The sequence below is a fragment of the Echeneis naucrates genome, chromosome 5, assembly GCF_900963305.1.
Source record: "Echeneis naucrates chromosome 5, fEcheNa1.1, whole genome shotgun sequence".
Classification (NCBI taxonomy): Eukaryota; Metazoa; Chordata; class Actinopteri; order Carangiformes; family Echeneidae; genus Echeneis; species Echeneis naucrates.
In genome coordinates, this window is record NC_042515.1 from 5,972,599 (window position 1) to 5,984,927 (window position 12,329).

Here is a 12,329-nt window from a genome sequence, read left to right on the forward strand (position 1 = left end):
GCTGCCTCACAAGCTGGAGCCACGCTGTTGTTTACCCTGACACCGACTGTCAATGACAATAAAGCCATTGATCTTTTTAGGGTTTGATCGTTACTTCATCAGCCGAACGCTGGAGAACAACAGAAGGAATATCTGGTTTGCGGAGTTCTGGGAGAACAATTTCAACTGCAAGCTCAGCCGTCACGCAGTGAAGAAAGGGTCCGGCCTCAAAAAGTGCACAAGTAAGATATTCTCCTCCTCGTTCTTTCTGGTTGAACTTTAAACCAACTTCAAAATAGTCTTTTGCCGTCCTGTGGGAAGTGACACATGCATCTCACATTGAATGTGTTTTGACAGCTTTACCTGCCTAATAAGATTGGAGGAGCTATACACTCAGTTTTCCAAAACAACAGCTCATTTCAGTGCTCAGTTTCTGCTGAGTCTACGTGTTTACCCACATGGTTATAACAGGTGAGTGGCTTAGCAAAACTTCAGGCTCAGCGCTATGTTACACGGCTGCGGATAGCACAATCTGTGCTGGTGGAAAAAACACTGCATATTTTATTAAGATTTAAATAGCAATTAAGTAACTCGGCGTATATTTAAAAGATGCGGGTAAAATAGAGAATTAATCTCACCTCCCATTTCCCCTCAACTTAAAATGTTTCCGTTTAATTGCCTTAAAAGAATCTCTTAAGTATCAAGGATTACTTCATCTAAATGAAAGCAAAATTAACAGACTTAATGATTGAATGAATCGCAGCATCCATTAAACGAAACTCAACTTTACATAATTGATCATTTCTATTTATGTATATATTTCACATGCACACCAATTTTTAAAACGTATTTATTTATTTAGTCATTTGTTTATTGGGATACAGCAAGCTAGCTCAAAAACGATACAATACGAAATACCCAGAAAGCACAAAAAGCTTCAAATGTAATAGTCAGACCATTATAATGAAGATAAATAAAATCAGCTTTACTGTTTATTACATAAAAGAGATGCAGATAGAGTGTGACGTTGAGGAACATGCAAGAGAAAAAAGAAGGAGAAATCAACAAATCATTACAGGGCACAAAGTCAAAAAATCAATCCATTTCACATTCTCACTTGAGGGCAATTTCAAGACCCTGAATTATGTGTCTTCAGGTCGAAACTACATGAACTCTGCCGAATCAAAGGGAATCAAAGCAACAACCAAAGATGTGTTGTGTAGTGTGACACCACTGAGCCACCACGCTGCCCCGGAGCCAGATGTGTGTACACGCGATTTGCATTTACGGCTTTCTGCGCAGACGCTTATGTATTTAAAAACAAGAACGTGTTGTGACAGTGTGTGTGCAGTATGTCTGCACATGCTTTACACAACAACAGATATCCAGACCTCTGTGACTGATCTGAGATTCACACGCTGCAGGACTGCAGCAAAATAAAAGAAACATCAAAGAGGAAAAATATATATATTTTTTTGTCAGTGCATTAGGGTTTTGTAGCTTTTATGAATCTGTGTATACGTTTTTTTTTTTTTTTTTATCTTACTTCAATTCTAAAAGCACAATCTTGCCATTTTTTTTTATTTTTTTATTTATTTATTTTTTTTTTAATGCATTGAAGGTTGTGCCAAGTAGCTCTGCATCATTACAGGAGCCACTTTTCATATATCGCAGGCCAGCTCCGTGCTCCTTACAATATTATTAACAGACACTGAGCATTCCCATGAGCAAGTACTTGGGGGAGAAAGTGGCGAAGAAAAAAACAAAAAACAAAAAAAACATCTCTTTTAATGAGAGAAAACCTCAAGGAGAACCAGACTCTGGATCCACCGTCATCTGTCTCGACCGGTTGGATTGAGAGAGAGAGAGAGAGAGAGAGAGAGAGAGAGAGAGAGAGGAAGAGAGGGACAGGAAAGGGCAGGAGAAAGCAAATATTGATTGCACATGCTTGCACATAGATGTGTATGATAATGATAATATTTATTATAATGATAATGCTGCTGCTGTTGAAGATGATTAGTGTGGAACAAGGTTATGTGAGCAGACGCTGGACAGTTGTACAGAACACAGATACAGACTCCAGAGGCAGAAATACCGGCGGAAACAGACAGGATGGAGAGAGAGAGGGGAGAAAGCACAGAAGAGGAGAGCGAAGTCAAGTTAGTAACATGCACTAATGAGATACGAGTGTGGGGAAGTCATGGGAAGTCCCCTGGTGCTCTAAGTCTTTAGCTGCATAATGAAGGGGTGGAAGGCGAGGAGGGCCTGAGCCAGCCCAAACTATAAGCTTTATCAAAAAGGAGAGTTCCACTTCCTTAATCTGGAGAAGGTGTTAGCATTCTGGATCCAAATTGGAAGAAACAGCAGATGAGCAACAGAGCTGAAAGGCTCTGCCTCCATTTCTGCTTTCGGAGCACACTGTTCTAGTGGGTTAATAGGTTAATATGAGATATGATAGTTTCTGACCATTTAGGGTCCAGTATGGGGGGGGGGATCAAAATACATTTTGGATTTTATAGGATGATACCAGAAAATATGATTTGTCATCCTTGTTCCCATTAGGAAGCAGACAGTAGCATTTTAGATCAACTGGAGGATGTTTTTTTATTTTTTATTTTTTTTTTGGGGGGGGGGGGGTAAAATTTCAGACCGTACAGGGCCTTTCCCCCCCCCCCGAAGGCAAGTTGGTTTCATCCAGCATCGTTGGTGAATACGACTGGGAAGTTTATAGGGTGATTCTAAAATGACATCTCCTTCAGACTGAATTGGTCCAGGCGAGCTCGAAATCTCTCTCTGTGTACGTTTTGGTCAAGTCTCTGTCCACTGCACAAATACAAAAATGCAAAGGGTCATGTCAGGCATTCGCATGGATGAATTCCTGGAGTCTTCTCTTGCTCTGTACAGGCTTTTAATGTGACATCCCTGCAGGAAGTGTGAGCGTTGATGATATCTTAACATTTATCAGTAGTATGGCAAAGAAGAAACAGATGCTGTTATTACAGTGATTCTACCGATAGTTAGTGCTGTTGATGTGCACATTTTGCTTAATCTGCTTTATGAGCTGTGGTGAAGCTGCAGTTTTCTTCTGATCTCTTTTTTGTTGTTGTTGTTGTTGTTGTTGTTGCTGTTTTCACTCTTCCTTTGTGAATGGCTTGCATTTATTTGTTTGCGGAGGCCATTATTTCACTTTACTGAAAATCATTGATATAAATGGGATGGATTAGATATTAGAAAGGCACAGTACAGATCAACAATTCCACCAACCACAGCCTCCAAATTGACAATAAAGTGGAACACTCCAAGAAAAAACGCACAATCATAACTGCCATTAATTCTGGATTTATCGTACAGCTGCCAAATGAACTGGAAACCAAGTGCATATCGCTTCACAATTCGTTCAGTCTGCTTCAAAAATGGCTATGAATTGTCCTTGATATTACTATGATATTACTTGATATTGCTGACATTTTGCCATAGCATTACAAATGGTTATCACGTTCTCTTTAATTCTTTGAATGTCTCTGGCTGGTATAGACCTCTCAGTGAGTAAAGCCACTGAATGTACAGCATATTTATATGTGCGATCACATCCATTGCCGTTGTAGCAGGGCCATCTTGGTTATATGTGTGCTGCAGTGACATCCAATGATGACAGAAAGGCTCCGGTGTATGAGGCTGAAAAAGTAAAGCTGTTTATTTTTAGGATTTAACAAAGCGCTTCTTAGTCAAACAATAAGAACAAGTGGAACCGCACTGCTGAGGCTGTACAAACTCACTAAATTCACCAGAGACAAAGTACAACTTTTACTCGAGAGGTTGGCAGCATAAACCAACAGCTGGCATTGTCTTCACAGGCAGTAAATCCCAACGCTGAGCACCATGGGAAGATAACATGCAGGGTTATATGAAGGGTAATACTCAGGTGGATAAGATAAAAATTATACATGGCTCCGTCTTGAGATTGTTTGGAGTGACCTCGGGTCACTGCCGGTGGGAACGCTGGCAAGAGCACCGGTAATATCCTCGGGGAGCAGATGTGACAGTTCAGGAGGTGTTGACGTCTGATCAACACGCTGGATAACACTTGAAACTTGTTTTATAATTTCACTGTAGCCGAGATGTAAAATGTGGAACAATATGGCAGCGGTGAAATCTGGCACAAAGGCAACATATGTTTCCGCTCTTGGGCATATACAATCTTTTAGTCTTTAATCTAAAGAGGCTTTTATCCATCTCCCCTAGAGTAATAATATAGGATGGAATTAAGTGGTTGATGTCGACAATTCTCAAGTTATAGTCATAATATTGGTTTTTCAACATGTATATGTGCTTTCAGCCAACTTAAAGGTTCTGAATAAGAAGCCAAAATCTTTATTTGCGTTTTATGTCATTCTAAAAGACGAATAAACAGTTGGACTTGGTTCTCCGATGCAGATTTTATGGCGTTAAAACAAACACAAAGTACAATGACAATCACAGTCAGTCAAACTGTTTTCAAGTGTAACTGTAGCTCTGCAACAACATCTTTAGCCTAGCTAAACTGCTTGGGCACTAAGTCTAGAAATGGCTTTCGAAAAAAGAGCAGATCAGCCATGAGATGGTGAATGAAGCGAGTTGGACATGCAGCAGCCGCCATAAACCTGCAGCAGCGAACACATTCAATGACTAAAGCCATCACGACAATGTGAGACATCAGAAACACAGTCAAGGTCAGCATAAAGGTAAATGATCCGTTTATAAACAGTTGGACGGACTCTTTGTGCTGTGAATGTTCATGCTCTTCACGTTATTTAGTCTTCCACAAAAGGGGGAGTGAATGTCACGACCCAGCATAACTCACATCACCAGGATAAAGAATGTCACTGCAGTAGAAAATCAAATGTGGTTGTGTTTATAAAGCAGTGAGCATCTTCTTTTTTTCTTTCTTTTTTTTTTTTTTGTCACTTGCCATGCTCATTACAGACATTTCAGTGTCGAACTTCACCACGAGCCCAGGTTCACGGGCAGAGTGTCTCGCAGCATTTGTTTGAGGTTAAAGTGTGACACTCCCGGCGCCTCTCCATCGGTGGAGAGCCCCGCCGAGCCTCAGAGGCAGCTGTGAGACAACCACATGGGGCACGCTACAGACTCATCGGTGTCCTGAGAGGGTTAGACTGCTCAGCGTGATCAAAGGATACGGAGAGGAGGGGGGGGGACTTATCTTTTATCTGTGAATGGAGGAGATAGAAAACTGATATTGATATTGATGATCGTTGAAAGGAGCGGTACGGCGGTGTGTCTCAGACTTGTTATGTCTCCTGCGTACAAGCGATGCTCGGAAACAGCAGGAAATGCAGCAATGCAGATGAAGCAAGCATATGCTTTCCTTTTTCACCAGAGCATCTATTTTTCAAAACACCCCTTATCCTGTTCAGGGGGGGCGAGTTAAAACAAAACATAATCAATCCTTACATTGATGCGATAAAAAGAAAAGATGTTTAACTGGCTGAGTCTGGAAGTTTAACTTGGAGATTTCAGCTGATCTGTCAGGCGTTCAGTCTCCTTTACATTTCTAACCGCTGACACTTCCTCACATCATAAGGCTCCCTTGATCCTTAAAATAGATAAAGACGTGCATTTGAAGAACAGAAACACACAGTCCTCTCTCCACCGTGTCTACCCAAACATCAAAAGCAGGCAAAGCAAAGGCTTTAAACTGAGCAAACATCGATGGTTGCAAAAATTGTGCAGACACAGGTAAGCAGAAAATATAAAGTTGATAACATTGAATTTTTGGGGTTTGACCAGCTTAGCAGTAAGCTCTATTCATTGCAACCGACTAAATCCGTTGGCTGCAGTTGTTTTTATAGCCGATAAGGTCAAGAAGCAGCAACTTCACTATCTGTAAACCTCATCCAGCCGCTTAAACGCATAAAATGTTGCAGGTTTTAATTTAAATTGTGGCTTCTGTTGAACTCTATAAAACTATAATTTAGATTATAAAAATGCTAAATTCCTTTGCTCCAAAACAGGAGTATTGATTGTGTTGCCATCAGTTGATTCCAGCTTCTTCTGTTTTACGGCCATCATAGTCTTTTATAACGGCTGAATCAAAAGCGCCATTAACGGATTAACAACAGACATAATTGTCTGTGGTAGCTAAAAAAAAAAAAAAGTAAAACTAAATGTGATTGGCTGTGATTTCAGATATAATAAGATGTATATATGCCGGGATATGTAATGAAAGAGCAGGACGCACAGCGCCAGCACAACTGCCTTGGCAGGAAAAGGCAGGATGGCCTGTGGCCAGTCACAAGCCAAAAGAAAGGTCAAAAGTTTTGGGCCCACACACAGTCACAAAATGTCTTGTGTGGCACTTCAGGGTAAAAGACACCCACGCTCTGTGTCTGCTTTTGCTTAATCTGAATGGATTTCTGTGAGAGCAAAACGGCAGCCTGGAAAATGTGTGTGAGAGAGCCAAAATGCCAATGAGGAGGGAGTGAGAGACAGCGAGAGAGAGAAACGGGAGATCGAGGGGAAAGAGGGAAATGGTCTTACAGAGAAGAGACAATATGAAGTTATTGTGGTGGCCTGCCAAGCCTGCAAGAGAAATATCACTCTCACACCCACTCTGGCTCGCAGGATTCCCCTTGGCACAAGCATGTCTGCCAAACTGTGACAATCTCTGTCCAATCAAGGCCCTGTGGCCCTTAATTACTGAGCCGTAACCTCCAACAATAATTCATGCATTTCAAAAGCTCATGAGATAATCAGGGACATTAAACTGCCTCTGGTCTGCTGGAGATCCAGCAAATGGAAGATGGCTGACAGGAGACCTTTGTTGATTTGAGGTCTAGCACACTTTCAGACTGAAGTGACTGTTGAAAATTGCTTGAACTTTAAGAGGAGAGATGTTGCATGATAAATGGCTGTTCTATTAGAAAATGTGTGGTTATGGAGCACAACTATTCACATGTCCAAAATGTTAACAGTGGTTAATAAAGGGGGGACGTTCATTGTAGCATATCGAATTTCCTTTTTTGAAATATAATATTATTACGGCACGTTCTGCCCCGTGTCTGCGTGGGTTTCCTTCGGGTGCTCCGGTTTCCTCCCACCGTCCGAAGACATCACGTAAAATTTCATAGTGTAGTTTGATTTATTTAATTTTTTTGTTGTTGTTGATTTTTTGTGTTTGTTTTTTTTATCATAAATGATGCTAGGATGGTGTAGGCCAGAAAATTTGACGCAGATCAGGAAATAAGTTAAAAGTTTTTTCGCATTCAGTGCTTAAGAACAACATACAGCATAATAAATTTTCCTCCGGGGCTCTGTTTATTTGTTCGCTGGCCTTTGTGCTGTATGTCGATGTCAAAATACTTCGCCATAACACGTCTTTGTTGTGGCGGTCCATTCTGCTTTACAATAGGTCTATGCTGCATGTTAAATTAATAGTGACCCCCAACATCAAAGTGAATGGCTGAGAGTGTTTATTAGTTTAGTTTTTTTTTTTTTTTTCATTCACCTTTTCTAAAAGTGCTGATATCCTAATTTTGTTAGGGTTGGAAAATCAATAGTGACAAAAAAGACAAATAAAACATTCAACATTGATTGAAGCCACACACCTTTTTGCTCAAAGCAACGTAACTGTGCATTTTCGAATTTTTAAAACTGTATTGACCTGTGTTTTTCGATATAATCTCTCCCCATTATAGTTAAAAAAAAAAAAAGTTGTTTTTTTTTTTCAGTTTCAAAGAAAATGCTACTTTAAAAAAAAAAAAGCAGCCCCAGGTTTTTAGACTCGGTTCTTCCGAGTGCACGTGTTACTTTGCAGTCTGTGTAATCACAGGAGTAGAAAAGAAGACTGAATAGAAAAATAACTTCCCTGCAATGATCCAAACAAATCTGTCATGTTCAACCATTATATCATTTTAACTATTTTGACAACAGTTGGCAGTGCTTCACGCTTTTGCTAAAGATGGAGGCTGTTAAGTGATTCATTTAAAGAGATCTACACTCTGTCGAGTAATTTTCCCCCAACAATACAGCCATTATTTGTTATTTGAGAATTTACTGAATTACATTTGGTAGGTATATGAACGTATGCGGCTCTATCATTAGCTCTTCCTGGTAATGAGTCTATTGTAAATCTAAATGGAACACACCTTTTTTTTTTTTTTTTAGCCCGTAATCACCCGGGCACACACTGCAGAGCTTTATGGCAAGGAGGAGAAAGGAGGAGTTTGGATTGACATGTTGTATCTCCTGCAGAGCCGGCCACCTCCTCCCAATTAACAATTACACACACACACACAAAAAAAAAACCTCCGGATTAACCTGGATTAATAAACTCCTATCACAAGTCGGTGAGCGGATTATCACTGTCCTGTGAATGCATGACTCCATTTCCCGCCTCTCTCATTCCACGGTGTATTGGCTGTTAAATGCATTCAGGCAATATAGACTAAATTCACACATGGACAATCAGTCAAACAGGTCAGGGCACATTGCATCCTGCATCGTTTTCTCAACTGCTAATAGAAAGTGGTATGCGGGATATCGGTAATATACACAGTCAGTCGGGAGCATGATTTTTTTTTTTTTTTGATATCTCACCTAGAGGGAGGTCTGCATGTCCCTGCTGGATAGACACAACAGAGATTTTGTTTTTAACTGATGAGATTTCCCAGCGGGGAAAACCCTGCACTCCAGATTTTGGAATTGAGTTGGTTCTCTGCAGCTATTCAGATATTTACCTCCTAACTAATTGCAAGAGGCAAGTGCATTCAGTTGAGAAAGACTAAGGCTGGCCGAGGACTACTGTGTTTTCCTGTCTGCCTTTTGGACCGACGCCACACCCTGCATTTGAAATGTTTAACTGTAAATGTTTTGCACAGAGCTGTCCAGTCCGATCTGGGCTGCTTCCCAAAAGTGAAGTGTTGAAAAGATGAGTTTTAGTGACGGTTGGCAAACAGAAGCAGTACCTTCAAGTGACTCCTGTAATTGAAATGGATCTTTCAAAATCTTTTTTTTTTTTTTTTTTTTCCCCCCCTCTGGTTCTGTTATGCATATTAGTTTGTGGGAACAGGCACCAACTATCCTGCTTCACTGTCAGCATTCTTCATACAACGGCCAGGGGAAAACTCACAAGTAGATAATTCTTTAAGGGGGACCCTCTTACAGAAAACCGCTTAAATAATTTGGTTTAATATGATTTCCTGATCACATGAGGTTTCTGAATTACAGGGCTTTTTTTGGCTGATTGGGGACTTTGCACCCACTCATGAAACTCTTTTCAGTTTTCCTCATGATTGCTTAACTGTATGAATTCAAATGTCTAACTCAACCTTGCACTTGACATGGTTAAAAATGAGCCAGAGGGGTTACCACAGAGGAGTTGGTTTCTGATTTACAAAACGACACACGTATACAGAGCAGGATATGCATGTGGTGTATATACGCGTGTGTACATATATCTGATGCATATTTGTCCGTATCTTACAGATCAGGAGCGGATAGGAAAGGACTCGAATTATGAGCAGGAGGGAAAGGTGCAGTTTGTTATTGATGCAGTTTACGCGATGGCCCATGCCCTGCACAACATGCACCAGGAGCTGTGCCCAGGGAAAGTTGGCCTCTGCGCTAAAATGGATCCTATCAACGGCACTCATCTGCTGAAACACATCCGGCGCCTAAATTTTGCCGGTGAGTATGTTTATTCATACTGAAAAAGCCTGTTTGTCTAAGATGGAGAGGGATTCTAATGTGTGTGTCTAAAACACTCAGACATTTCAACTGACAACACAATCCCATTCACTCACTCAGAACACAAAAACACAAAAACACAAAAAATCTTTGAAGGCTACAGTGTTGGCAGGTTACAGAAAAATCAGCTGTACAAAAATTCCAGTGTCACTGTGCTTAAAGGGGAAATCTCTGCGATTCAGGTGGTGCGTGTCAAAAATCTAATTTGTGCTAAAGTTCCAAACGTTGTGCAGTAGTTTGCAGGGCGACTGTAGGATCCAACTGATTTTCTTTTTTTTTTTTTCCATTTCCAACTTTTGACAAGAAATATTATAAATTTCAGTTTGCAAGCTAACAGGATACAGATACAACACTTCTGCGCCATAAACCAAATAAAATGCGATCAGAATCTTGCCAAGATGAGGTGTGATATTTAAGGAAAACGAAACAGTCAGACACTGTGAGTGCTGCCAGCGGTTGTCACGCCAGATCTCGACACCATAATGTATTATTTCCACGGTTACAACATGATAAATGATATGATCAGCATGTCATTAATATGCCATTAATGTGAAAGATGAAATCACTGGCTTCCAAACTTCACCAGGATTCTTCTTCTGGAAATCTTCAATGTGTGATCAACGTTTGGTGCCAGTGAGTGTGGTAAATATTTCACAGGCTGAGGGGACAAAAAAAAAAAAATATATGACCAAAATCATTTGGTTTCCTCCTCTGGGGGCCGTGAAAATGCATACAAGATTTCATGCATTTCAACGTATCCAGCCATCCTTTTCTGGCCAATTTTGCAATATTAGAACGACAATAGTGATACAAGTAGGCAGTTTTGAAAACACTGAGTTATGTTGAATATCCAGTTGATGTAATTTTAACGTCTCCATGTAGCCTCACGTTATCCCCATAAGTTCACATTCAAGACAGGCATATTAATAATTAACCATTTTCATACAAAGAGCAATAAATCTGGAGTTTCATTATATAGACATAGACATAAACTGCTTTAAAGTAAAGCAATTTAAGACAATTAAACTTCTTTCATGGAGACTGGAGTATGCAGTGTTTGTACAGATGAATTATTCATTCAAACTCCTGCTCTTCAAACTAATTTTTCATTCTTATATCTACTTGTTGCATTGGCAGAATGTCAATTTAATGTTTAATTGAAATCTGAGAAGGGAAAAAAAGTTCTTTATTTATTTTATTTATTTATTTATTTGTTTTCAAAAAACTGGAACTGTTTTCATTTATTTTTTTGTCACTCCTGTCACCGAAGATCAGGGGCATTTTCTATTGTGAGAGAGTTGCTTGACGTACTTTGGACATGCTCAGGTGTGAAAAACATTTCTGTTCTCTGCGGTGAGCAAAAAGCAAACTGCTAATGTCTTCTGCTGCTGCAGTTCCAACTATTCCGTCCTATGTGTGGCAGCCTGCGGACCACGTGAGCGCAACGTCTCACTCTCGCATCTTGCGTGGCGTCGTATTTTCTTTGCATTGATGTTTTCACATTGTTTCTGACATTTGAAGCCTGGAATTAACTTGTCAATGTACCAAAAAAAAAAAAAAAGCACAATTACTCACAGCTCAGACGGACAAGCATCTGAATCACTCCCATCTCTGATTTGTTCAGTGACTCAAATGATTGTGCTCTTTTCATAATAATGGCTGTTTTTATGAGATGCAGAAACAATAAGAGCTTTGCAGGCACCATTAAAGGGACATCATTCCTAATTCCTACACAGCTACACGACCGAAATGGCAATAATTCGCAAGTGTGAATGAGATTGATACAGCTATCAGGTTGTTGTAAGTTGTTTTATAGAAAAAGCTCGATTGCAGTTTCTGTATCAGCCGAAACTTGCTAATGATTTGTTTGTGTGCTCTCACTATAACGGGAACATGGAGAAGGGAACCACCCTGAAAATAGATATCTAATACCCGCCGGCTCACTGTTATAGCAACGAGCGGAACTCAGTAAATAACATTGTAAACAGGTTTATGTATGAATAGGAATTGTAAAAATGTACGTGGCCATTTTTGGCTCTGAAATTTGTTAGCTGTCCTTCGCTGGTGGTCAGATGGCATTCCTACGACGCGAGCTCAGCCTCTACCTTCTCATTGTAAAGCCCCTGATTTGAATGCCACGACTTTCTGGGAAATCAGGTGGGAAAAGTAAACAACAACACCAACAACAACCGTTGAAATTAACCCCCAGCTGCTCAAAATCCAATACCATGTGGGAGAGAAACAACTGATGGACTGCTGCTCACAACAGGCCGTGTGCTGGGCTCAGAGCTTCTTGTAATCTATAATGTGATGCAAAAGTTTTTTGTTTTTTTTTTCCTTGGATAAAAATCTCTTATTTCTGATGTCCGTGTCTAGACATCATGACATCTATATAAATGTCTACATCAGAATATGTTTCATTTGAATATGATTAATGTTTCCTCTCCATATGTTCTTATGCCTGGCCACTCTGGGAAAGCTATAGCAAATTGAGTTAATAGACTTGAATGGCAAATACAAAAAAAAAAAAAAAAAAAATCTGAATGATTGCTGCATCCAAAATAGAAATCGTCAATCTCTAAAATTGGTTGCACAATTCGGACCAA

The 12,329-nt window shown here is 40.0% G+C and overlaps 1 protein-coding gene across 1 annotated transcript in view; it reads left to right on the plus strand.

The window, feature by feature from the left end:
- The window catches only part of grm4 (glutamate receptor, metabotropic 4), a 122,568-nt gene that overhangs the window by 88,726 nt on the left and 21,513 nt on the right, over nucleotides 1-12,329 (plus strand). The window contains exons 6-7 of the mRNA XM_029502060.1: nucleotides 81-221; nucleotides 9,463-9,663. Coding sequence (XP_029357920.1) covers nucleotides 81-221; nucleotides 9,463-9,663 — 342 coding nt within the window. The remainder of the gene's footprint in view (nucleotides 1-80; nucleotides 222-9,462; nucleotides 9,664-12,329) is intronic.